The following is a 27072-nucleotide window of genomic DNA, read 5'->3' on the forward strand; positions in this document are numbered from 1 at the left end:
TATATCAACTAAAAAGTCCAAAAAGACAAAAATCAAAAGTCCCAAATTCTTGGATAATTAAAATACGATGACTCAATTGAAAATTTTGTTCCAAAAAATGCAAGGAGAAATTGTTTTCTTTGAAGTGGATCGTGCTAATCATAAAGCACTATGACCGGAGTTTACATTTTGATGTTGATTTTTTTTTTTATGTTATTCAAGTTAAAAGAACAATGTAATTTTGATTTTTTTTTTGTGCTTGTATATTTTTTAATTTTGTATGACTTAATAGTAGGTGGGCAACAAAATAAGAGGTTAGGCTAGGGCAATCTAAATATCGAGGCCGACACTGCTTGCTACCAAAGTTTAACAAGACATACGATTTTTACCGCACACGTAGCGTTTCATGTTTGCGACATGGATAGAGTGGTAGCATTAAGCATGCTACAGCTATTCCGAAGCAAAAATCAAATAACGCTGGTTCGTCTGGTGAAAGAACACGGATAAAAAAAAAAAAAACCCACAGTATTTGACCTTATTCTCTACCCGCGAAATCATATCGGCTAGATGATTGATTACGTACCTTACTCATTTTTCTTCCCTCACGAGAGGGAAATCCTTGTTTGCAACTGACTCTCGCACTCTCTGGGTTCCTTAATTCCAAAGAGGGGTCAATAAGTCAACCAGCATAAAATGAATCCATCAATTATCGAGCCAGGGAAGTCAACAAGGTGGGTGGGATTCGTGTCAAAGGTCAGAGGGGGAGAGATTATTTAATGTTCTTGGAACACTGCCACGGAGTACTTAAAGGGCTTTTCCCCGCCAAATCATTAGAGCACCCGCCGCCATGTAGTGCTGCTCTAGGGTCTTTTTCCACTAGACATTATGAACTTTGCTGCCTAATATGTGGTGGAGAAAAACCTTAGAGGCTGGAGCACCGAGCAGGGCTCTAGAAGCACTTTTAGAATGATTACCGCTCTGAAGCATTAATATTACAGTATGTTTTCTCATGAAATGGGACCCTTTTCCCCCTTGAATCGATCACACGAAAAATTCTTCGCCCTTCAACACACTCAGAAGCAACTTGCAAGTCCTTCCACGGCATCGTAATGTCATGTGGTGAAAGCTCCAAATCTAAAATGACAATGTGCGCGTTTTCGAAAAATTGGAGTAACATTGGGGTTCTGTTTGGAAAAGCTTTTATTTCTCAGTTTTTTATTTTTGTTTCCGATATTTTTTGAAACATATACTATAAACATGTTTGTGTTATTTTTTTTTGTTTACAAAATATATAATCAATTCTATTATTTTACAGAAATTCTAGAAATACAAAGATTTCGTTTTCATTTGTTTTGAAAACACTTTTGGCAGCCCAAAAAATAAACAAACAAAAAACTATTATGGCCACCAAATATGTTTTTTGTTTTTATTTTTAATAAATAAACAAAAACTCATTTCTTATTTTTCATAAACGAGAAACAAAAACTGACAACTTTATCAAAAAGAGTCTAGATTTAAAGAATTTTTGTTCCTAAAAACTACAGTTTTTGTTGCAGTTTGTCAAAACTTTTTATCGAACATGTTATCGAATTCTACGAATTCTTGAAATCTCAAAAATGATATGAATATATGATTTTAGAGAAGTTAGGTTTGGAGCGCTTGAGTTTTGAGATTAAATTTTCGACTCTGACTAATTAAAAAGTTAGTATTCAAAACTTTGTAGTAAATTATCAGTTTTGTTGTAGATTAATTTTCCTAGCTTGCGGGTAAAAATGCCACTCTGCCGAGCAGCACCTTGCAAAGCAGTGCAGAGCGGCCGGATCGACCACTCTTTTCGACAATCAACTACTTGAATCTTAACGGAGCAATAGACCGTTCAGATATGTATGCGCTCAGATTCGATTCGCTGTTCGTGCTGAGATGAACGGTCAAATCGGCCGCTCTGCACCCGCTCGACAAGGAGTTGCTCGGCAACCTCTCGGGTCCGCTCATAAGAGCCATCTAGCTAGGAGAGCAAATTAACATTGACCATCTGTCTGTAATTCAGCCGCGACTTGCTCCCGCTATTCTGTAATTAATTTTTCGTCTTATTTCGTTTTGGATATATCTAACCGTTACGGTGGACTTTCAAATATTTGACCATTTAGCTCTACAAAATACAAGTTACTGTCCGGAAGCTAGCCAGGCCAATAAATCATCTGTTCAACAACTAGTGGGTCAGTGATTCATTCCTATGGTTTTACAACCCGAGCAGCTCCGTGCCGAATGGTCGATCCGGCCGTTCATCTCGGTACGGATGGCTCGAATCGAATCTGAGCGCATACAAACTTGAACTGCCCATTGCTAGGATAATATCCGAGCCGTTGATTTGCCGAGATGAGCGGTCGGATATGCCACTTTGCACTGCTGTACGGGGAGATGCTACCATCTCCCATTCCCTATGGTTGAACCATCCGTGAAGGACTCCCTCGCAGCAGACTTGGCGGGATTTTCTAATGGCAAGTATAGAACTTACCCGTCAAGATCAAATGTTGGACTATCATTGCCACCAAAAACTCTTGAGGTTATTAAAAGTACTAGGTGCATGGCGACGTGCCTTGCACGTCTGTCATGCCCGTTGAGTTGTCCGCTAATTGACATCGTCAAAGGCTACAATTCCAATTCTTTTCCCATTGCGATAGCTTAATTCATTGAAAGAAAAACTGATACAGGGTGTAAACTACAAATAATTTGGATAGAAAGGAAGAACTAATATATTTGTACCTAAGTACAAGTAGATCACTCCGAGATGAGATGAAGCATAAATATCTTTATGATTTTTGAACTGTTATTTTGATTTTGTTGGACACCTTAATCTTGACTTGCTGCTTTGTGCTTTTCAAACTTGGGAAGACCATCTTGCTGATTGAATTTGTGCCTCATGACAATCACTAAACTTTGTTGAGGTAGCTGCTCAGACTAAGCCACAAGAGTGCTCCCAGTAATTGACTCACTGAAAATAAGAAGCTTCAACTTAGTGTTGAATCAATGAGCAAACATCAAGTTAGTGTTTAATCAATGAGTGAACGTCAACAGAAGAAGTTACATGACACTATGTTTTGAGGTTTGTACAATAGAAGCAATAGAACCCGATGATACATTGACCCATCTAGGGAGTAGGACATTGAGCATGAGGACCAAGTTTTGTCATCTTATAGGAAGAGGGGATCATTCGATAAGTGCCAATGCATTGCTTTGCACTCAAGTTCAATCAAAGATCAAATGCCTAAATATTCAATAAACAAAGTGTCCAAAAGAGTACAATGGAAGGCTTCTATTAGTATATTTACAGTATGCACTTATACTGCCACTCAATCGGCAATCTGACAAAAAAAGGTCAAACGGACAGATAAATCAATGAAGGGCAGCAGGAAGTAGGAAACATCACTCAAAGGAAAAACGATTCTCAATATATGTGATGTCTTTGTTATAATAACAGTGAGAATCCCTAAGCTAATCCAAGCTCTAAGTACCAGAAGATGGTAAGAAGCACAGAATCACAAGAGGTCCCACCTTAAGCTCGTTCTACTAATTATCGTTTTTTTTTCTTTTTTTTTTTGCAGGCTAAAAATAATAACATAAACAGGTTACAGAACCGAGGGGGTTAAAAATAGTATAGCAAGCCACACATATGGAATGAACACAAGTAACTAATGGCTAGTACCCTTTCATAAGCCTTGCACCGTCAATACCTCTCTCTCACACAAATACAAATACACTCACACACTTAATAGGTAACTAATGGTTATGAATGTTTTGCCCTTGCTAAGAATCCTAAGATGGTGAATGAAAGGTATACCAGAAAAATCCCATCCATTTCCGAATTCCATGACACAGAACACATCAAAATAAATCACATTCATAAGATTAGTTATTGCAAGATTTAACACACTTAATCACTCAACTAAATAAGCATTTGGCATAAGTAATTGGAGTGGCTATATGGACTTGTTTACTCGAAATAAATCAATCAAAGTCATAAACCATACTTAAGTTTAAGGTAATTATGTCCTTAAATGCTACATAACCTGCCCGAGTGGCAAGTAGTGAAAGTCAACAACACATGACAGAGGCTAACCTTGTCAGCAAATCCATAACCACTTCCTTTTCCAGAGCTGGGAGACGACTGTGTACTACAAGCAGAATAGGATACGAAATGCATTAGACCTCACTAATAGTTGCTTGAGCTGCTTCTTAGATAACATGAACCACAAATTAGTGAGAGAAAAGATGAACCACAAATTGGATAACATTCTTCGTAACATGAACCACAAACCTCACTAATGTTAGGTTTAAGGGTAATGCCATTCTTCATTAGATAACATGAACCACAAATTAGTGAGAGAAAAGATGGAGTGGATAGCCAAAAAGTAATCAAGGCTCAGTTAGATTGTAGAAGAAACATAGATTCTAAAACCATAGGAAACCTATTTTCCCTAGTTCTTAGTTTATGAATTTCTAAACAAACCATTATTTAAAATTGGACAAAAAAGTAGGCCCAGTTTGGCTGATGTTTACAAAATCGAAATGGCGTATCACATGGCCCAGTCAGCCATGTGAAATCAAGCTCAAATCAAGAGCCACAAACTATACACCTTTGATATACCGCAACCAGTACCCAAATTCCTTCTTATAAATTTCCCTCGCTCTTAACATGCACAAATCGAAAACCACAGTTTCACAAAAAAAATCTGAAATTTAACAAACAATCCATTCCCTTTGTAGGGAAATTTCAGCAAATTTACAATAACCGAAATTAATAAGAAAGGGAATGAACTGTAGCTGATGTTCTAAACCAAATCGTACAACCGAAGTCATGTTAAAAAACTAACCAGATATGTAGACCGAAAAGTGTATATCTGGAAGACTGGAACGGAATCAACTCTGTGATCAACTCTGCAAAAGTTACGAAGAGAGAGATAGAGGAAAGGAGATGATTTGAGATCAATGAGAGACATGCAGAACCTGTGCAACTGATATAGTGCGAGTGACTCACCAACATGCAGAACCTGTACTTTTTTTAAGTTCTCGATTCGTGGACGGGACAATATTTTTAAGATGGGAGTATATACTACCATCTTTTTCTTTTTAATCATCCTGTATATCATCTCATTAACTTACTTAACAGTGAATTTTTTTGGCAGATAAGATTTGTACATGCATAGTGGAAATATATGCTTCATCTAGATTATTATGCCTCGATCAGAAATTCAGAAAATCATCAAATTCTCATTAAGAATACTAAAATTTCATCCCAATCAATACAGACCTAAAAAAGCTTAAACATGATGTTCGAAGAGAGAGAAAATGAACAAAGGATAGAGAGACCTACCGCACCAGAAGAACTGTTTGATTTTTTAACTTTTTTTTCAGACCGAGAGTAGAAGAACTGTGCTGCTTAATCACACACACACAGAGAGAGAGAGAGAGAGAGAGAGAGAGAGAGAGAGAGAGAGAGAGAGAGAGAGAGAGAGAGAGAGAGAGAGAGAACTTGTGTATAGTCGTGGCCCAGAAACGAGCGGTCTGGGTTTGAGCCGAAATCAGGCGGGCTGGGTAGGAAGCGCCGGAATAGAGTCGCCTGCCCTGATTTGGAGAGAGAGAGAGAGAGAGAGAGAGAGAGAGAGAGAGAGATTAACGTTTGTTGTGGTGAGAAAGGGAGAGAGAGCACGGCGAAAGGAGAGCTGTGAAGATGAGCACTGGCGAACTCAATGTCCCTGATCTTCTCCGGTTCAAGAAGCACTGGCGTTGGAGATTTCGTTCCTGAGAGAGAGAGAGAGAAGCAGCAGCAATGGCTTGTAATTTGGTGGGATAGAGAGGGAGAAGGGGAAAGTAAAGTGGAAGAGAATTTCTCTCTCAATCCTCCTAGTTCTGGTAATCCCACCTCAGAGACCCACACCACAATAAGCCACGTATACCACAACGATGCCACGTACTCCAGACTTTGGAAATGTGGAATGACAAAAACACCCAATTTATTAACATTGCAAGCCTTTCAATCAAGGGCTAAAATTGTCCAAATTGGACAAAAATGCCTAGCGAAAAATTGGCAAAACTGGCTCTTCTTTAAGAGAGGTAGGATATATCGAATCGTTAGCTTCCCAACTATGAGATTAGACGAAGAGTGCGTAAATATTGGGGTTACAAAGCAAGAAAGAGGAAGAAGAAGAAGAAGGAGAACTTTTGAATTATGCGTCCCTTAGTTTGAGGTCTCAGTCTCTCAGATAGTAAAATTTTAGAACTTTGACCCCACACTTGACTCAAACATGATGAGTTGAGCCAATTCGTACAACTCGATCTTGCTTCAGTCGAGACTTGCAATGGTGTTCATGTTCTCATTTTCCCCGGAACATATTTCTCCATGTCTCAAAATTTTAGTCTGAGTACTATGAAAAGTTGCAATTTTCGAATAAAAATAAAGTATTGCTACGCATAATTTTTCAAAAGTTTAGCACCAATTTAAAGAATTAGATCAGATACTTATTTAATTTCGTGCAAAGACATTCAAAAAGTCACGCACAAAATTCATGAATACATTGTGTGAAAAGACAACCCAACAAATCACTAAAAGCCAATTCTTTATCCTTCACTCAAATTTTGAAGGAAAATTAGGCTGGCAAGTGAAAAATTTAAGATGTGACTCCGTGCCAACTCATTTATTTGGTCGATAAGCACATTAAAGTTGGATTCCTGGAATCGTTCAAAAGGCACTTTACAAGGGCATTAGATTCTTAATTGCTTCTTTTTATTGGTCCTATTAAAAGCAATTCATATTTTTTTTCGATAAGTAACAAAAAAAAAAAAAAAAAGAGAAGAAGAAGGATTCTTCTTGCGGACGATTTCCAATATTAAAAGCAGTTCACTAATGACTGGTAGTTTGTGTGATATATTAGCCATTAAAATCAAGGTCACTAGTGACAAAGAAAGGGTAATTGGAATTGGTGTAAAGATGTGCTCATTATCATATACTCCCTCCGTCCCACTTTGATAATCCCATATTTTATTTTAGGACGTCCCAAATACATGTTCACTTTCTGAAATCAACCGTAGAAACTTGGTAAAATATCATTATTACCCTTATGTCTAAATTGAAGTGCTACTACATTCATCAATGGGAAAATGAAGGCCCATGACATGTTTTGATAATTAATACCCGTCAAGGACATCCCGCCAAAGACATAATGTCATTGACGGGTATTAATTATCAAAACACGTCATAGACCGTCATTTTTCCCTTCATCAATCAAATCACTTTTTGCTAGGGTATGGTTGAAAAGTTAAATCATCTTTATGCTCTTATAAAAAAGTTGAAATTCTCAAATGGGACTATCAAGATGAGACACAGAGAGTATAACAGTGTTGGCCTCAACGATATAATTAATGCCCCAAGAGTCCGAAGTCCAACGAAAGTTTCTAAAAAAAATCCCAAAATAAACAAAGGAAGAGTCTAATTACACACCCATATCGTATAAGGATAAATTTTACTGTGTTTCCCGATCGGATGCAACAATGGAGTCTCCTTCATGAACTTCTATTTTAATAAATATGACGCATAAATTGATTCAAACACCCTACCGATGAACAAAAAGGATAACTTACTGGTCTCAGAGATGATGTCCCAAGAGTCTGAAGTCGACGGGCAGAGAATCTGTAATAGAAAATCCCGAAATAAGATGGGGGAGAGTAAATTTGCGTTGAGATAAGACTTTTTCATGGACACTCCGAGAACAACTTGTTTATGGAGCGGCATAATCTTAGCCGTCATTCGAGCAATCAATAACTAAGATTCAATTTTTTTTTTTAACAGCAAAAAAATTTCATTAATCTTGAAATTATTACAAGACTAATAGGAGCAAGAAAATAGCATTATGCTCAAAGAACAATCATCTGCTCAATCCGAGACCCAAACCCTACAATTGGCAAGAAGCCAATCAAGGACATCCTTTGAGCCGAAGCCCACCTAATAGGGCCGAAGCCCAAACACCCCTATGGGTCTAAAAACCCAGATATTACAATTAGCTCAAACACAACAGCCCTAACAGCACCCAACAGCCCCTATCATCGGAAAGACGATCCCTACCACCACCGCGACCCGGGGAACCAACCCCTGTTGTTGCCCAGAGCGGCACAGACACCAATCCACCTCTAATTGCATCGTAGCCTCCACCGGAACCCGGGTAACTAGCCCCTGTTGTTGCCCCTGATGCATACCGCCGTTGTTGCATCAAGCCGCCTTGTAGCCACTGCCGAAAATCCCATGCTGCCATTGAAACCCTTGCTGCAGTTCAAACAACCCCCATGCTGCCGCCGAGAAACCCCCAATATTCCATGCCCTCTGCCACCAGGAAACACCTGAAAACACCACCTGCAAAAAGAAAACAAAACCCTAGCAACAGAAATCCACACTGCCGACCACCACTGGAGCAACGCCCACAGCTCGACCACCCATTATGGCGACCGACCCACTGGTGCAACCCCCACACTGTTAAGCAAACCGGTGAACACCCAACAGAGCAACCGGCAGGGGTCGCGAACCACTGAAATTGACCTCTTCCAACAAATCTTTCCAGCCAACGCCGTTAAGCCACAACCCAGGATCACCCAACAATGAACCCAGTGGCCGGAACAAATGCCGGAGAAGAAAAACAAAATCGGAGATCAAGCGACGCAAACAGAGGAGAAGAGGGTGCTTCGATCGAAGCCAGGGGGAAAAGAGAAGGGAAAAAGAAGAGAGAGAGGAGGAGGAGATGCCCGGGGGGAGGAGGAGGCGCCTCCCCCTCCAAGCCTCCCCCTTAAACAATTTGAAAACCAAAGAGAGAAGAGGGAGCGTTTTGGTCTAGGGAGAGAAGTTATGCGACTGTAGCTTATGACTAAAATTCATTTTCAATTATGACCCGTCACAATTAACTCTTATTCAGAATAGTTTCATTAACATTCCGACTGTCCAAAATACTTTTGGACGGTCATGATTAAGTGCTGTAAATAAGTGTTTTCAACACCTCCTTAAAAAGAATTTTCTCATTTACGTTTACCCATCTACCTTCTTAGTTCTTCCCCGGTTAGACAAAATGGCGGAGTCCTTTATGAACTTGTATTTTAATCAAATGGGACTCGGGTCCTCCATGATTAGTCGATGTGCACGTAAAGTAACTTCAACATCTAGTTCAAAGAATTTGCAAGTTTATCCACTAGTGAGGTGCACGAGCAAAATCGAACTATTCGAGTAACCATGTTGCAGGAAACTAAAATTGTGCGAAATGAGAGGTTGGAAACAAAAAAGTTTCAATGCAACGGTTATTTGTACCGCCCTCTCACGTGATTCCATCTGTGAGAGACGTTACAAATAACCGTTATATTGAAAATTTTATCGTTGGAAACATGGAAAATTAATGATGGTAGCTGGTTATTTTAGCCATACAAACAAAAATATAACACTCCAAAAAGAGAAAAACCTATACATACAAAAGGATTCCACAGGCGGACTTCACCGGAATCCGACACAGAAACTAAGTAAGTGAATTTAAGGTGCAGCAAAAGCATCATCAACCCATTTTTTGTGGCGGACAGAGGCCTTGTCGCCGGGCTTGGAAGCGAAGGGGGAGGTAAGGAGGGCCTTGACAGCAGTCCCAACCTTGCTCATGCGCTTCCTCTGCCTTAGACGGCGAAGGACGACTTCTTTGTCCAGAGTTTCAGTGGAGTGAGTGGGCTTCAAGTAAAGATGGGTCGTGACGAGGTTTGGTTTCTCTCTCTCTTCTGGATCAATTTCGTTGATATTGTTCTGATCAGTTAGGTCTGAGGGAGGTGGGTTGTTTTTGGAAACTATAGAAGACATCTTTGCTTTGTTTGTGATGCAGAGGAAACAGAGGAAGAAATTAGATGGAAAAGAAAAGAGTTTGGAATTCTGGCCTGTGGGGGTATTGTAGTGGGGCTTGGGGTATTGGGTATTTACTAGTTAGGATATATAGGGGGACGGCAAGAGAGGAAGGAGCAAAATACAATTACGGACACAATTACATCCAAAGTCGTTCGATACATGTGAACCTACGTACATTGAATGGTTGTGTCCGGAATTGTAGTCGGAAGGTGTGTTCCCTGACTTTTTTTTGGAGGATGAATGAACCCCTCAAATCATCTTTTATCATCTCAGTACTAATACGAAGCAAACATGTTTCTTCTCAAATTATACTATTCGTTAATTTTTTTCCCCCCAAACAAACGTGTTTCATTCATGTTTGTATCGGGTCTAATGAATTTATTTCCTTTGTGGGCATTACGAACCCGACAATCCGAGAAAGATAAACAATTCAAATTACGTACTTTACACAGCAACAAGACCGGTACTATAGAATTACACAAATATAGGAAATACACATTTATTTCTATTTCTATTTTTTTTTTCATTTTCCTACCGTAGCAATGGATACCTCATCACTTTCTATTGCTGTTTTCACTAATGCCTTGGACCAATTTGCACGTTCTTCAGTGAATGGTCGACTTAATGTACCGAGGGTTGTGTGGGAACATTTCTGCTGGTGTGTTGGGGTACGAAGCAGGTGTGTGGCACTTTGGAACAGAGCAAAAAGCAGAGAGTGCACCACCACTGATTTTTCTAGGCTAATTCGGTGTCCTGTCGGTCTAGGGTTCTTTTGAAAGGGTCTACTTTTTTTACTCCCCCAACAATAATATTGCCCAAAAAAAAAAAAAGAAAATTGTATTGTCGAATCTAATGCTTTCTAAAGTTGGGTGGAATAAGGTAAGTAATATGAATTCTTTCATTTGAGGAAGGAATATAATGATTACAAATAGTCAAATACTACGGAAAAATAGATTCCTTCAAATGCTAAAAAGGCCTTGATTGCACGAGACCATTTTGATTAAAAAAATGTTTTTGAAATAACAAAAAAATAAGATGATATTTTAGGAGCATGAAATTTTCACCCTTTGCGAATGTTTATCAAAATAAATGAAAATAAAAATTGGCATACAAAAAAAATAATAATTTAGTTGTTTGGCTAACTTATTTGTTTGAATTAATTTTTTACATTTGTTAACTTTGCTTTAAAATTATTAATTCGTTTCTAAAAGAGGGATCTAAAAAAGTAAAACATTATGTTGAAAATACTATTTTTAAATAAATAAAAAAATTAGTCAAAATAGGCTAATTTTTGGATTTCTTTTTTATTCAAAAAGAGTGATGTTTGAACATAATTTTTTACTTATTAGATTCTTCTTGTCGAGAAAAACCAATAATTCAGAAAAAATTACACAAAACTGAAAAATATGAAAAAAATTTGGATAAAGGAAAGAAAAAAACCTTCCAGAATTATGGAGCAAAAAATAAACTTAAGATTAAATGCACATGAAATAAAAAAGAAAAGAAAAAAGAAAAGAAAAGAAAACCCATGTGAAAATAGTGCAGGAAATAAGTTTCAGGTAGGCCACGGGCCCAAGAAACAAGCCCATTCCCAGCCGGGATATATTTGTGGGCTGGGGCCTAATCTTTGAAGTAAATTACTGCAATCAAAACTTATAAGTGTGCATATACACTATTTCAGAAATAGTATTGTTTCGTAGTGTTTTTTGTGTTGTTATATACTGTAGTTTGCGAACGTGATTTCTCGATTGGAAATATACCGTGGTTCAAAACCGAACCGAACAGTCCTCTAATTCGTCTCAATTGATTATGTCATTTGTTCACTCCCGTACCAAACCAATCTGGTCCATGATTCGCCCGAGGTCAAGCCCTTTTTCCCGAGGAATAATTTCTCAGCCACCTTTGTCCCCTTGTCCTCCTTATGTGGCTGATTTTCTTGGGTGGCTGATTGACCCAACCAATAATTTTCATTAGCATTCTTTCTTTAACTACTATCACTACCTTAATAAGGCAATCCTAAAGAAAAAGTTGTGGGATTATGTCCAGGACTGATGTAGCATGAATGGTGCCCTTGTGCAGCCATACCCAACCATCTAATTAATGTACGCTTCTACCACCTTAAATGAGCTTAATTTCGGGTGTCTGAACCAGTTTATGCGCACATTGACTAATTCTGAAAGCCCAATTCCACCGCTCATTTGCAGAAAGACCAATTAAAGTCCGAGCACAACTTCCTATGAACCAACTCCATAGGAGTTGATAATACATGAGGGGTCTCAATCTTGAGACCTTATGAGAGAGCGGGAGCAAATCCCCCAAATTAAAAACAAATGAAATTAAAGTGATCTGGAATTTAGACTAAATTTAACTTTGTTTTTTCTTGCTATTGACGTATTTTACTAACACTTAATTCAAAGGGAAAATGACGGCCAAGGACGTGTTTGATAATTAATACCCTCCAAGGACATTTTCAGCATTAACAAATGTACTCAAATGTTCTCAGCATGTCCTTGGCGGGTATTAATTATCAAAACACGTCATGGGCCGTCATTTTCCCTAATTCTCAAATATTACCTGTGCTTCCTTAAACATTGTAAGCAACTTTCACTGAGTTCTTGGGCCCAGTGGTTAGGCCTCAAGCAAGTGATTTCTTGTGAGCTTCTTAGTCCAAGCGTGGATAGTCTGCCTTTGACTGGATCGGAGTGAGAATTAGTTGAGATTTGTGTAAATTGGCCCAGACTCCTGGAACCGTCAAGAAAAAAAAGTAGGTGATATTTGAATCACTGTCACAATGTGGTAAGCTTATCTTAAGGATTTGATCATGGTTATAGCATATGGATCTTGTCGACATGATAAGGAAACACTGTTTGTGTGTGTTTTTCCATTTGGAGGAAGATAGGTAAGAAAACATGAAACACAGTTTCTTACCAAACAAAAAAAAAAAAACATGAATTACAGCTTCTAGAATTCTGTAGAATGAGGGAAGTCCATTAACTGATGAACATTACCCATATTTGATACACAAAGTCTCATAGACAATGGTGGACGCAGAATTCCATCAAAAACTTTTTCAAAGTTAGTCAAGGTAAGATTATCGGTCGTCTGTGAGGACCGAAGTGGCGGTTCTTCCGCGGTCGTTATTGGGGTTTGGTATCTTGTGTTCGGCGGCAATGCGGGTTGCTGGTTCGTTGCCTGGTGGTGGTATGTACGTGGTCCAAGCAGGTGGGTTCTGATGGGGGTGGTTTGGCTGCTCGGTGAGGTGGTAGACGATTTGGTGGTGGCGGTGACTGATGTTGAAATGGTTTAGGGTTTGGTTTGGGCTTCTTGGGCTGGGCTTGGCCCATTCTTTGTATAAGCTTTGCTCATTTAGGTGTTTTGGGCTTGATCCATTGATGTATCTTTTGTCAAGATTTTTTTAGTAATAAATCTGTTGCCGTTTCCAAGAAAAGGTAAGATTATCGGTCGTGAAGAGGGGCAATTGTGTCTATTTTTTAATACCTTTTTTTTTTTTTTTTTTTGCCAAACATTTTTTAATACCTCTAGTGGGCCAAAGTACTAGTATTTGTTAAATACTCCATACATAAAAATTTATACGGGATACCTTATAGTTTGTCCAAACTTGGAGCTACAGATTCGATGTCATTCAACAAAATGCTTTTTCACCCAACAAAAACAACGATGCATTTACCTTAAGTGTTTTTTTTTTTTTAATAGTCAATTATCCGGGTCAGTCTGCGTGCATCTTGACTAATTCTGAGGTTCTAAAATTAAAGACTAAACAAACTCTCCCGTGACTCCAAAGCTTGAAATGTTTAGCCTTCACGAGGTTTGGAGGGTACGACTTCATGCATCTGCCTAAAGTTGCGGGGATAAATTGAAAGCCTTTTCCAATGATTTCTTTAAATCTTTTGATGGGAAAAAGAAAAAGACTTCCTATAATTAGCTCCGATAAGGGGATATGGTTTGTTTAATGTTTGTGCTTTTACATAGCCATTACGTTAGCAAAGGCCAAAAGACCTTCGTTGACGTGGCAGTATACCAGTTGTGGAGTTGCGAGAAGCTTTTGGGTGCAAATTGGGTACAACGTGATGGTACCCAGTGTGTATCTGGCGTCCACACGTATTTTGGACGGCCCAGATCCGAACACACTTTCTCTCTCTCCCCCCAGCCGAACACTCTCTCTCCTCTCTCTCTCTCTCTCTCTCTCTAAAATCATGACCGTCCAAAATACATTTGGACGGCTCAAATGCGCGGACGGTACCTCGTCTCCTATAGGGTTTTGGACGGTTCAAATGTGCAATCGGATACCACGTGTCCTATATCTTATTTGCACCCAAAAACTTGTCATGGAGCTACACATATACTTGTCTGTCTTGATGTTAGCTGCCACAACGGTCGCTCCGCTACGTGTCGGTCGCCCGCATGGGCAGTTCGTTAGGTCGTTAAGATTGTTCATCCTTGAAGCATAGTGGATGCTTTTCTTTTTAAAAACCAATTGTTTGACCAATTTACCAACAACCCGTATAATTTCAGGACCTTAAAATTAATGAACAAATGAATTTCCGATGGACCTAAAGATTTTTTTTATTGGCGGTGAGAATTGAACCTGTGAGCTTAAAAGAACCGAACCTCTTATTTGTTGTCATACTCTCACTCGGCAAGCATATGCACGTGCGTATAAATGTGAATATATTGGCTGCTTTGATTGGCTCAGACCACAATGAAGAGAAGTACAATCTATTACTGTGTTATTCAAATGTGTTTAAACTTAAGTAAATAAACACGCTCCTTATTTTTCACTCCCCCTTATTTATAAAGTTATAACCAAACTTTATTTTATTTTTTTACCTTTACATGTGAATTTATCAACCTTTTTATGTTCCTTTCTGCTTGTGTTTGGCCATTTTATAAGGGTTTCTCTACTTTAATTAGACCTCTCTCTAGTGATAATAACATGGACGGACGCAGAATTTCAATATTGACCTTTTTATGTTCCTTCTACTTATGTTTGGCCACTTTGTAAAGGTTTCTCGACTTTAATTAGACCTCTCTCTAGTGATGATAGCAGGGATAGACACAAAATTTCAAGATTGGATGGGTGCATTTTGTTTTAGAAAATAACATATAAAAGGTGTATTACTTTTACCAATATAAATTGTAAAAATACTACGAGAAAGAGTGTTACATATTATATTTTCAACAATCTAGTCAACTACTATTATGGTCATCTTCTATAGTTGTAGCTGCATATAGTTTTGTGCATTGTTATCTATTCTAAAAACAAAATCATAGTACAAAAAGTAAAATTATGGCTACAACTAACATCACTTTTTTTAAAAAGCTCTTGCTTTGGCGAGTGTTGGATTGTTCAAGACAGTATTAGACGGGCAAACCTACATAATTTTAAAGTTTTTGTAAAAAGAGTACCATATTTCTACCACAAATTTGAAATATGGGTAGGGAAGTCGTACGGTCCCATCCGCCCTCGATCCATCCTTGGGCGGTAGATTGATTCCTAGAATTAGTCGATCAATTAGGTCGGATGCCGTGTTATAAAAGAAAAAAAGAAATTACCATGACAAGTTTGAAAATAACACAATCAGATTGGCCAAGAGGCCCCTGGTCCAACTGTATCAAAGGGTGCACATAAGCGTGAGAAGAAAGGAGGTCATGTGTTCAATTTCTCCTCCAATGTTATCTAATTATTCTAACAATCCTGATTTTCGCTGGTATACAAAAATTTAAAATTAAATACGCTATTGGATTGGGACACGAGGTATCCTGATTCCTGGCTAGTTTAAGTTCAAGATCCATGCCTCTGTCCATACAAATTCAATGTTCATTGCACCTATGGTTTAAATAAAAGGTGATTTAATTTCGCCCACAGGTTGTAGGTTTAAAAGACAATAGTGTAATCAAATTATAGACCATTGGGGTCTGTTCTAAAAACACAAACAAAAATTATGTACCTTTTGGCACATTTTATCCTCCTACCCATATTTCAAGAGTGATTACGCAGTGCTTTTGCTACGTCACATGGCGCTGCTCCATGAGCCTTTTCCACCATAAGCTCCGTAACGAAATCCACACAAATGTATGGCAAAAAATGCCCACGCATGTAATATCACGTGGCGGTGCTCTGGAGAAGCCAGCAGTAATTTTCCATATTTTAGAGCTCGAAAAGTTTCCCATAATAGATTCTTATAATAGTGCACAAACCAGCCGCCGTGCATGTCTCACCACCAATCCTTTTCTAACAAACAAAAAAAACAAAAAACAAAACCAACACCAACGTCGGTCCCTAATTTTCTCTCTCCCCCACAAAATTGTCCACACGTAAGACTAACGTTTTGTCCCAACACGTGTCCTCATCCCATTGCCCCATATCTCCCTTAACCGTTCCTCTCCGTTTATAACTTACTCTTCTCTCTCTCCTCTCCCGCCCTTTACACTTTTTATATTCTCCTTCCAAAATCCTTCTCTCTCTCTCTCTCTCATCATATCTGCAACCTTTCGGCAATCCTTTCTGTTCGTTTCCTTCAAAGAATACATAGGATTTTGGTGAACGTAACTACCTGAAACATCCATGTACAGTGAGAGGAAAAGCTTACCTTCAATGTCCCACAACATGATGCACTCCGACCCGAACCTTTCCTCATCGACCGTCACTGACGAGGACTATGCCGCCCGGAACAGCAGCTTCTCCGCCTTTGACCCGAGCCGGATGAGCGGAGAGGGGTCCCCCATGATGATGTCTCCCTGGAACCAAACCACTCCCTTCAACAAATCACCATGGTCCCAGCACTTTGACGAGAACCCACCTCAAAACCTCCCGCAAAACGGCCTCATCTCCTCCCTCGTTCGCGAAGAAGGCCACATTTACTCTCTCGCGGCCTTTCGCGACCTCCTCTACACCGGGTCCGACAGCAAGAACATCCGGGTCTGGAAGAACATGAAGGAGTTCTCCGCGTTCAAATCCAACAGCGGGTTGGTGAAGGCTATTATCATCTCGGGGGAGAAGATTTTCACGGGTCATCAGGACGGGAAGGTCCGGGTGTGGAAGATCCACCCGAAGAACCCGAACGTTCACAAGCGGGCCGGGACATTGCCCACTTTCATGGACATATTCAAATGCTCAATCAAGCCGAGGAACTACGTGGAAGTTAAGAGGAAGCGGACTGCTATCTGGATTAAGCACATCGATGCGATTTCCAGCTTGAGCATGGATCAACAAGCGGGCCTTTTGTATTCGGCTTCTTGGGACAGAACATTTAAGGTCTGGAGGATGGAAAACTCGAAGTGTCTCGAGTCCGTTAAGGCCCACGACGATGCCGTTAACTCAGTCGTGGCCACCGTTAACGGAATGGTCTTCACTGGATCCGCTGACGGGACCGTCAAGGTTTGGACGAGAGAGATTGCAGGGAAGGTGACGAAACACACACTGATAGACACGCTGTTGAAACAAGAGTGTGCGGTTACGTCTTTGGCCGTAAGCGGGTCGGGTTCGGTGGTCTACTGCGGGTCGTCGGACGGGCTGGTGAATTTCTGGGAAAGGGAGAAGGAGCTGTGCCACGGTGGGACACTCAAGGGGCACAAGCTGGCGGTTCTGTGCCTCGCGGCTGCAGGTAATCTGGTGTTCAGCGGGTCGGCGGACAAGACCATATGCGTGTGGAGGAGGGAGGGGATGGTCCACACATGTCTGTCCGTCTTGACGGGCCATACCGGGCCCGTCAAGTGTCTTGCCGTGGAGGAGGACCGGGAATCGACGGCTGGGGATCAAAAATGGGTGGTGTACAGTGGGAGCCTCGACAAGTCTGTGAAGGTGTGGAGCGTGTCGGAACTGGCGCCTGATCTGCATCAGATGGCCATGATGCAGCAACACTACAGTACTTCCTCGGAGGGGAACGTTTCGTGGGATTCTATTCCATCAGCAAAGTACTGATCAAGCTGGCGGGGCCGGGCCAGAACTTCCGATACGGTGAGTGACACGTGTAACCTTAATGAAGAACTTGTGATGATTCTCGTATGGCAACACGTCGTATTGAAGAACAGGAGGATTGTTGTTCTGTATTGTTGTGGACATGCATGATTATTGGATTATTGGAGAGGGCATTGAAACAGATTGAGATTTTTTTCCCCCTTACAAACATAGCTAATGTATCCTAAAAAACAGTTTTTCATTTGTTGCAGTTTGTGAATGTGTTTTCTAACATTCCCCCATTCTTTTGCTCCTGGGGAATTTCCCGGGTCAGGAGGCACTAGCCTCACCATATGGGTGCCATTCATTTTGCGCCTCCATTTTAAATCAAACCCAGGCTGTCTTTTGTTGAGGATTTTAGATCTCGAAACTGATACTCGAACCACGATAACAGAAACATGTCGTTCATGTCAGTGCATTTATCTATATTGGCTCTACAAACTTTGGAATTCTGTACTAGTTTGTCTGGTTTGATAGTATAATAGGACTACTCGGATAGGAAGTCAAAACTAGCTAGGCGGAGGTTTCAAAGGTTACGCAATCCCAGTGACAAGAAATTATTCTGCATTGTAACATTTCGTGATTCAGGAGTTATCAACTAGGAAATTGACAAACAAGTCAAGAAAAATGTTCTACAAGTTATTATGTAGTGAAATGACTTAATCAGGATGAGTCAAACTGTTTGTTCTTTTGCATTATTCGACAAATGAGAATACCATTACTATGTGTGCAATTGCAGAGCAGACTACTTGGAAATGAGAAATCTTCGACTACTATGAGGCACATCAGCCCATGAATTCCCTACAGTAGTTTTGAATTTTCACTCTTTCTTTCCCTTTTCTTTGCATGGTTCATTTCCAAGTACTTACTACTTTCTAAAAACTAACAGTTAGGGTTGTCATGCAAATCTTATCTTTTCCTATAAACCAAGTGTCGTAGCAACTCACACTTGCAAGGCTACAACTATATACGATTATCTCAAAGCCTTTCTTATGGCAGCTTGAATATTCGTTTTCCCAAAAGAAATTTTTTTTTTTTTACTGTCTGTAACGAGGAGTCTAGGATCAGCAAAAACCTATGAAGCACCGACACCTCTAAAGGTCGAAGTATCGTAGCATCAGACACGGAGACACATATGGTTTAAATTTTTTACGGGGACACGGCTGGAAACACGGGGGGACACAGATGGGGACACAGTAGGGGCCGAACTGTAATTTTCCAAAAAAAAATTGGAGGCCAAATTGTAATTTTTAAAAATTTGGAGGTCAAACTGTAATTTTTAAAAAAATTGGGGCCAAATTGTAATTTTTTCAAAATTTCTGGGTGTCAAACTAAAATTATTTATTTATTTATATAAATAAATAAAATACACATGGCGTGTCCTCCGCCGTGTCTGTGTCCCAATTTTTTTAGAATTCCTGTGTCCCCGTGTCCGTATCGGTGTCCGTATCCGTGTCCGTGCATCATAGGCGAAAACTATCATCGATTGGACAGAACATTAATAGGCAAAGCTTTGAAACAGTACAAGGAAGTGAAACAACATTTGAATTGTATTGAAGGCAGCAAACTTGAGTTCCCAAAGAATGACTGACTGTGGACAATAACCACGATGGTATAAACTTGGAAAAAAGAAACAGTTAAGTGATGAGAAAGAGCAGCAAAAAATAACAAGTACAAATAGATCCAGGCAACTCACCAGATAAAGTTCCAAGCCAATTGAGTATTATTAAGAATGAGAAAGACTGCGAGAATGCCTGTTTGTTGATTCAAGTCGTATGTTTGAATTTAGGCCCTGCATATATCCACTTCTACTACCCACAGAGTTCAAGTCCAAGCCCAGAGGTACGACTCCATCTCCTGCTTCTAGTATTCTTAGGACCTAGTAAATACAAAAATAAGTGGTTCATTTTGTGCAATCAACCTCTCGATCAAAGGAAGTGAAGCAATCACAAACCATTGAAAAGAGTCAGCAAGAAAAAGCTATTACTTGAAGAAATGTTCTATCTAATTATTAGATCACAGAGGGAGGTAGAAACCTTTGACACAGGGGGTCGTGATTCAGGATCAGGGTTTAGACACAAGAAGGCAGCATGACTCATCGCCTGAACCTCCGTTGGCAAGTCATTGAGTTGGTATTTTTTTACAAACATATGGCCAGGTTGTGCAGTCAAGGAGTGAAAATTTCCATGAACCATTTGCTGTCCCTCATAACATTGGAAGTCTATGGTTCTTTGACCTGTAATCAGCTCTAATAATACCAGTCCAAATGCATATACATCAACTTTTTCTGTAATCTTTCCATCACTAAAGTACTCCGGTGCAAGATACCTGACAGAGAATCGGCAATAATCACATTGCCATAATCTTTGGATCCCAGATTTTGAACTTTACATTACAGAGTTGCATGATTGAATAGCACTAAGGAAAACAAAAAGTGAAGGCAATAATATACAAAATGCATCACGTGAAAGAGGTGAAACCGCACTGTTTTTGTAACCAAAAAGTGAAGGCAATAATACACAAAACGCATCATGTTGAAAGAGGTGAAACCGCACTGTTTTTTTAAGCAAAAACTAAGTAAGAATCAAGTTTCACTGCCTTCCAGAGTTGTTCACAACTGAGAGAAGGATACAATATTGGGTATATTTTTTGAAGGACACATGTGACAATTACCTTGAAGTTCCAACAACTTGCTCATCGGATATATCGCATTCTGTGGGCAATCTTGCAAGCCAAAAATCAGCAATCTAAATAGATAAGCCACGTAATAAGACCAGTGAAGCTAAGTTGGCAAGACATGAACTTCAAAACCAAAAATAGTATGTGAAGATGAGTAGTAGCCGTGGCACCACATTAGAAGTCCATGGGTTGCATCGGTGCAGTTTGAAGTTGAACAATTTCTACTCCTAGTGCAGCACACTGTAGATATTAACGATTTCAGTTTTGTTCAGAAAAAAGAAGAAGAAGTACCAGAGGCTCATAATCATGAGTTAGGAGGATGTTTCTAGGCTGCATATTTCTATGAACGACACGGCCCACTCTACAATCTTCATGAAGGTATCTTAACCCTCTTGCCGTTCCAACAGCTATCTTTTGGCGTGAGTGCCAATCTATAGTTGTTCCCTTGTTCCCTATCATGCATAAACAATGTGTTGTGATCAGATGATGCATGCACTGAGGGCACAGCTAGTCAATTGAATATTATCGTATTAAACAAACAAACATTGACCTACGTGCAATAAAAATCAGAGTATGTGCTGAGGGATGAGGTGCGTAAATGCAGGCGGACAGAAAATGGAAGGAATTAAACTATACCGTGTAAATGGAAGTCCAAGGAGCCATTGCATACGTACTCGTAAACTAAAAGTCTGATTTTTCCCTCGACACAAAACCCAATAAGTAACACAACATTCCTATGTTGTGCACAGCTCAGAACCCTCACTTCCCTGCAGAAATCAGTATCTCCCTTTGAACCAGTCGACTTCAACTGCTTCACTGCAACCACCTGACCATCCCTCAAGACCCCTCTATGAACTGTTCCAAACCCACCTTCTGCCAAGAAATTTAAATCTGAGAACCCATCAGTAGCTTCCTTGAGGAGTTTATAATCAAATCGTTGTGGCGGTTTTCCAAAAACAGGTGCCTTGTGTTGACAAAATGAACATAAATGAGGAGCTATAGAGGAAGTTCTGCCTAAAGAGACTGCCTGTCTGATGGTTGAGTCAAAATTGTACGCTTTCTTATTAAACTGCACAATGGTATCAAATTCAGTTCTGGGAGTGGGAGATTTGGTCTTGAGGGTATTTCTGTAGTTTCTGCTAGGTGGGGCTTTCTCAGTAACAGAGTGATTTTGGGGAATCCAGAACACACTGGTATCACTTTTATCTGTAGATGATTTTGGTCTTGTTGAGAGAGTAACTACCATTTCCCCGTCCGCATTTAGTCCTTTTAGCTGGTCATTGAAGCCGTTACGTATATTACTTGGACTCTTCATACCCATCTTTGGTCCTTCAAAAAGTGGATTTCGTTCATAGACAATAAAAGGAGATTCCTTTGTGTCTGGACTGGATAACGAATATTCTTGTGTTGTTCTTGCGTAGGAAATACTTGGTTCTTCAGGGCTGCTCACAGGAGTGGAATGCCTCATCTTGTGTCTGTGTATCTCTCTAAAATCAGAACCAGGCGAAGAAGCAGCAGAAAAGAAGGGGGTTTGGAGTTCATCTGAGGGTCCTAGATTTAGCCTAAGGATTTTTGGCTGGGAGCGTTTCATTACCACAATGCTGCAGTGAAGTTCTTCCAGGCAATGCTTTTGCTCCTGCTTCAAATTTCTGTTTAGGAAGAACAAAAACCGATGTTGGTGTTTGGTCTATTCCTTAATGTTTTTACAACATGCATGAGAAATGAGTTCAAATTTTTTTTTACTACAATCAAAAAGAGATGAAGACATATTTTTATGAAGATTTCAACCCAAATACAAGTAAAATCATGCTCTGTTAATTTGTGACTATGGGAGCACACAAAAAGCTGGAAAACCATATCTCCACAAACATTTTCATCAATTGCCTAATCACTGGATGCTACATAAAATTGCAGCAACCTGAAAAATAATAGGACTTACCAATGTACGACTTCCTAATTGAGCCATTATGCCTATGCAAATGAATCATGTATAAAACTTGGATAGAACTTCAGGTATCAACATTGAAAGTAGACTCAGTTGAAACTCTATCCCAACGAGTCTGGTTGGTTCAGAGTGACAGAAACCTTGACATAACTATTGGGTTGGAAAACAAAGTCCCAACTAACTGCCCCGTCCAGTAAGGGCTCCAAAGAAATCCAATTTGCTGAACTGTTCTTGTTTCTTGTTTGGTCACCCATAGAGACAATGTTATCACCTACTTAGATGAAAACATATTTTATACTCAATAGTATTGAGTCAATATAGTGAGAATTTAGTACACTGGTTCACCCAGTGTGGTATTGAGACCTACCGGAAACCCAATTTGGTTGATAATTCAAGTGGATTTGGCCACCATAATTTTGATGACCGTCTTGCTACCTCTTTGTCACTTATATTTAATAACTACTGAAACACCTTGAAATCATTGCAAGGCAAGATGCTCCCATTGAAACTTAAGACCTGAATTGAGCACTCATATGCGTCATGGTTATAAATGAAAATACCGAACTACACATGAGTCTCAAATACAAGTTGCATACAAGAATTCAAGACTTATTTTAAACCTATCTCATGTCATTGGAGATAGCGAAACAACTGCATAGATTTCTATTCACACACAGACTGCCTAATATAACAGTATAATGCATAACAGGATGTGTCCATACCCATTTAGCCAGTTTGGTACCCTTCCCTATAAGGAGGATTCCATGACGGAGAAAAACTAAAGAATCATGGAAAAAGTAGTAATTTTGACACCAAACAATCCAATTGATAGGTAAGAAAATGAGAAATAATACATTTATGTTTAATTACTTGTCCAGTATGACCCAGCTGGCTGCATGATACTTTGCCTCTGCAGCAACACCTCCAGTTGGTGTACCTGATACCACCTTAATCTGTATTGTAACCTAAAGTCAACAAACAGTTATGAAGGCAGGGCGATCAGGCAGTTACAAGTTACAACTATCAATCTATTATTTGGTAAGCAAAGAGAAGACTTGTTAAAATTTCTTGCAGTTTGTTCTGGTCAGAAGTTATGAAGGCATGGAGAAGTCCGGCAGAGAGAAGTTTGTCGGATAATATATCTGAGGGTAAACTCATCGGACCACAGAAATTTGATAGTAGTCGCTTGGAATATATAGTCCATGCTCATTTCTGCTCAAAGAAACGGGGACTTAGAGTGTGGTGCATCGGTGTTGATAGTTACTACAGTAGAAATAAATCTCTTTGTTGCGTACAAATATATTTGTTTCCCCAACAGCAACCGTGCACTATGCATAATTTACCGCTCGAGGCTAATGTGGACTGTGGAGCATCAGGGTTGTACTGAATGGTGACTATGAAGGATAATGCAATTATATAAAGATCATAGAATTCCCGAGGTCATGCCAATCTAATTTAAACATTTCCAGGCACATGGTACCTCCAAATCTGAAATAAATTACACTTTCCCAAGGAATTAACAGGCTCAGAATCTTCCAAACCTCAACAACTCAATCGAATGCCACTGTGCCAGAACCCCAATCCAGAATAAGAGATTCTCCAAAGACGCAATTGAGTGAGCAGATACCCAAAGTATTTTATTGTTTGACCTCTTAAGAGCAGCTCCAACTCAATTCTTCAAAAAAATTCATTTTGAAGAACCAAAAAAAGTATATTTAATTACAAAAGTGATTTTGCAAAGTACAATTATTTACATTAACTCCAATCACCATTCTTCATTTCTTCAAAATTTCATCCATTTCTCTCCAAAAACCTCCACTTTTCCTCCAAATTTTAAAGTTGTGATTTTAAACAAATTTGTTAGATAAGTTGATGACTGGTCTCATTTTAAAGGCATTGTGAATCCCTTTCTAATTATACTAATTTTATGATAAATAAATTACAATACAATCTACAATACCATTTTAAAGTGGGGTATAAAATGAAGAAGGTTCTTCATTATATGAAGTATAAATGGTTCATTTTTAGGAATTCAAATGAAGTTTTGAAGCTTGGTTGGAGATGCTCTAAGGCTTTCAAAAATTGAGTTATCAAGCATTTGCCAGATAGCAATCTTAGGGTTTGCTCCTTTCTAGATCTCAGTTTCAAAATGTTATTGACTCTAATAGACCAGTATGGCCACTCAAACGAACTTGTCCCGGACTCCCGGCACTAATTGGACGCCACTAGTGAAGGGTGGAATTGGCCCTAAGAAATAATAGAGGCGCGTGTGAGCTGGCCCTACAACGTAAAGCAAGCGAAATTGGGGAATTTAAGTAGAGTCACCTCGATTTGATCGTGAAGTTTCAGTTTCATCTGTGAACATGACTGAGAGATCTGATGAGATATCCGCTCCGGTAACTTTTCCCAGTCACCGGTCCTACAATCTCCGGTCAGTCTGGGGAAGTTCCACAGTGATCTCATCCTACCTGCAACCAACATACAATGAACACAAGTTAGGCCACATAATCTTCGACTCTCCGTTCCACAATGATCTCATCCTACCTGCTCTCAATGCTCTACGCTCTTGCCTCTCAATTTTGGCTTTCACGAAATTTAGTAGTTTTTTTTCCCAAAACGATAACCAAACCAGACAAATCTTTCCGAGAAATAAACACACACTTCTCAATAAGCTTCGATTGAAATTCAATAGAAAAAGTTGTTCAAAAAACAGAATTCCAATTGAAAAAGAAAAAAGAAAAAGAAGGAAAAAATCATAACATCATGAACCATCCTAATCCGTCGCTGGTAGAACCACTGCGACCACGACCATGACCACGAATTTTAGTAATTTAAAATGTTTCCGAAAGGCGCTTTCACGTTCTCTTACCCGCTCTCATTCATGGCAATGCACGCGCATTCGGTGACTCAGAAGTCAGAACACAAACGCCTCAATTCCAACACAACTCAAAACATGAATGACAGAGAGAATTTTGAAGTTAGGTCAAAGCCAAATTACTTACCATCGGTTTTGTGGCCGGAAATGACGGCGAGGAGCGTAACGGAATCGCCGGGGTGAACGACGTGGGACAGAGCCCAAGCCAAGGCAGCCTTCGAGATCACCTTCTCCGCCTTCACGGCGACGATCACGTTAGAGGCGGCTCGCAGGCTCATGCGTCCTGAATTATTTTGGCGGGAAAGTGGGTTAGAAAGATTTCCGGCGGCCGGGGAATGACGGAATGTACGCGTACTGAAAAGCTTTAAGAATGGCTGTTTAGCCAGTTTATATTGCGGGAAGAATTGGCTGTTTATTTTTTTTCATGAGAAAAAAAAAAAAAAAAGAGTTCTCATTTCTAGTAAAATCACTTATTCGGATTAAATGTTTTGATGAGAAATTGAGAGAATAAAATATTTTGATTGGGTCTTTTTTTCTCTCTCACTAAATCTCACCATTTTTTCACAAAGGAGGCCAGGATTCGAAACTCGTTAGAGATATTTTAGGCTTAGGACTATGGATAACTTCTGGACTTTCAGTGAACTTACTTTCTCCGTCCCATTTTTTTGTTCATTAATCTTTTTGTTTCTTTTGTGTTTATTGCGTATATTTCTTAATATAAATTTTTAAAAATATACAATATAAATCTTAGTTGATAGATTTCAATTTATTCTATAATACAAAATTATCGAAACTTGAAAAATATTTTAGATTGAAAGATATAAGTAATAGACACAAAAGCGACAAATAAAATAATGGACAAACAAAATGAGATGGGGGAGTAACTAACTAATTTCCTTGCTAACCCCTTACTAATAGTAATTTATACTCCCTCCGTCCCCTTTTTAATGTCCAGTATTTCATTTTAGGCTGTTCCTTAATAAGTGTCCATTTTGTAAAGTTAGTGGGTAAAAGTGGGTACATTTCTCATTTTGCCCCTAAAAGTAGATTCCATTTTGAAAAGTTAGTGAGTAAAAGTGTAATGATGATGTTTTTATAGAGGGTAAGTAGGGAAAGTGGAGGTAAAAGTTGATGTGAAAGGTGTAATGATGATATTTTCTTAATAAGTTGGAATTACGAAGTGAGACACTTAAAAAGGGACGGAGAGAGTACAATATAAAAAAGAAAAAAGAAAAGGGGCTGTTGGTTAACTGTGGTTAAGTCTTTAATTCGTTTTGAGGGGACCATGGCGTTAATCATCCAGGTTGGCCAATTATCAGGGATCAAGCTTCAATTAATGGAAGTTAGCATATAATTTCAACAGGTCAATTGTAGCTTGTAGGCGTCGCTTGAGATCACCTGTCCGACTCCCCTTGTCTGACCTGTCTGTCCCATACCTTTCGACCATTGATCTCGCAAATCAACATTTGAGATGAGCCGACCTCTTTGCTTTGAAACAATGTCGTTTCAACTCTTTTCTTTGAAATACGTCGTTTCAACACTGTCCATCTCAGCTATTCATTTGCAGGATCAACGGCCAAAAAGAATGGGACAGACGGGTCAGACATGTGATGTGTCGACTTTTCTGAGGTGCTCCACAAAAAAATAGTAGAATTCAAGTTAGAATACATTTCGAGGCTTCTTTCGAGTTTGGTTGAATTTGGTTG

The 27072-nt window shown here is 39.4% G+C and overlaps 2 protein-coding genes and 1 long non-coding RNA gene across 4 annotated transcripts; 1 reads left to right on the top strand and 2 right to left on the bottom strand.

Moving 5' to 3' along the window:
* Positions 1-2626: 2626 nt before the first annotated feature.
* LOC131331112 (uncharacterized) lies at positions 2627-3360 on the bottom strand. Its single transcript, XR_009201319.1, has 2 exons — positions 3108-3360; positions 2627-2971 (listed from the first exon to the last, which is right to left on the bottom strand). It is a non-coding gene; the product is annotated as an uncharacterized LOC131331112 (long non-coding RNA).
* A 12450-nt stretch (positions 3361-15810) lies between these two features.
* Positions 15811-18604, top strand: LOC131331111 (protein JINGUBANG-like). Its single transcript, XM_058364951.1, has one exon. It carries the CDS (start codon positions 16476-16478, stop codon positions 17829-17831), a length of 1356 nt encoding a protein of 451 aa, XP_058220934.1. The 5' UTR covers positions 15811-16475; the 3' UTR covers positions 17832-18604.
* Positions 18605-19399: 795 nt separating this feature from the next.
* On the bottom strand, positions 19400-25836 carry LOC131331110 (inactive protein kinase SELMODRAFT_444075-like). Of its 2 annotated transcripts, none has more exons than XM_058364950.1 (8): positions 25494-25836; positions 24817-24959; positions 23362-23444; positions 21183-22195; positions 20838-20998; positions 20541-20614; positions 19904-20195; positions 19400-19746 (listed from the first exon to the last, which is right to left on the bottom strand). In XM_058364950.1, exons 1-8 carry the CDS (start codon positions 25642-25644, stop codon positions 19594-19596), a joined length of 2070 nt encoding a protein of 689 aa, XP_058220933.1. In that variant the 5' UTR covers positions 25645-25836; the 3' UTR covers positions 19400-19593. The 2 variants fall into 2 exon arrangements, with proteins under 2 accessions (XP_058220933.1, XP_058220932.1); XM_058364949.1 differs by having other exon boundaries at positions 23362-23456; positions 25494-25763.
* Between the last annotated feature and the right edge of the window lie 1236 nt (positions 25837-27072).

The sequence above is a fragment of the Rhododendron vialii genome, chromosome 6a, assembly GCF_030253575.1.
Source record: "Rhododendron vialii isolate Sample 1 chromosome 6a, ASM3025357v1".
Classification (NCBI taxonomy): Eukaryota; Viridiplantae; Streptophyta; class Magnoliopsida; order Ericales; family Ericaceae; genus Rhododendron; species Rhododendron vialii.

Excerpts from the sequence above, each read along its gene's own strand:
- LOC131331110 (XM_058364949.1), bottom strand. The coding sequence starts at position 25,644 with ATGAGCCTGCGAGCCGCCTCTAACGTGATCGTCGCCGTGAAGGCGGAG. Across the intron at positions 24,960-25,493 it reads TTCCGGCCACAAAACCGATG|GTAGGATGAGATCACTGTGG; the intron begins GTAAGTAATTTG and ends TGTTGGTTGCAG. Across the intron at positions 19,747-19,903 it reads CACGACCCCCTGTGTCAAAG|GTCCTAAGAATACTAGAAGC; the intron begins GTTTCTACCTCC and ends TGTATTTACTAG.
- LOC131331111 (XM_058364951.1), top strand. The coding sequence starts at position 16,476 with ATGTACAGTGAGAGGAAAAGCTTACCTTCAATGTCCCACAACATGATG.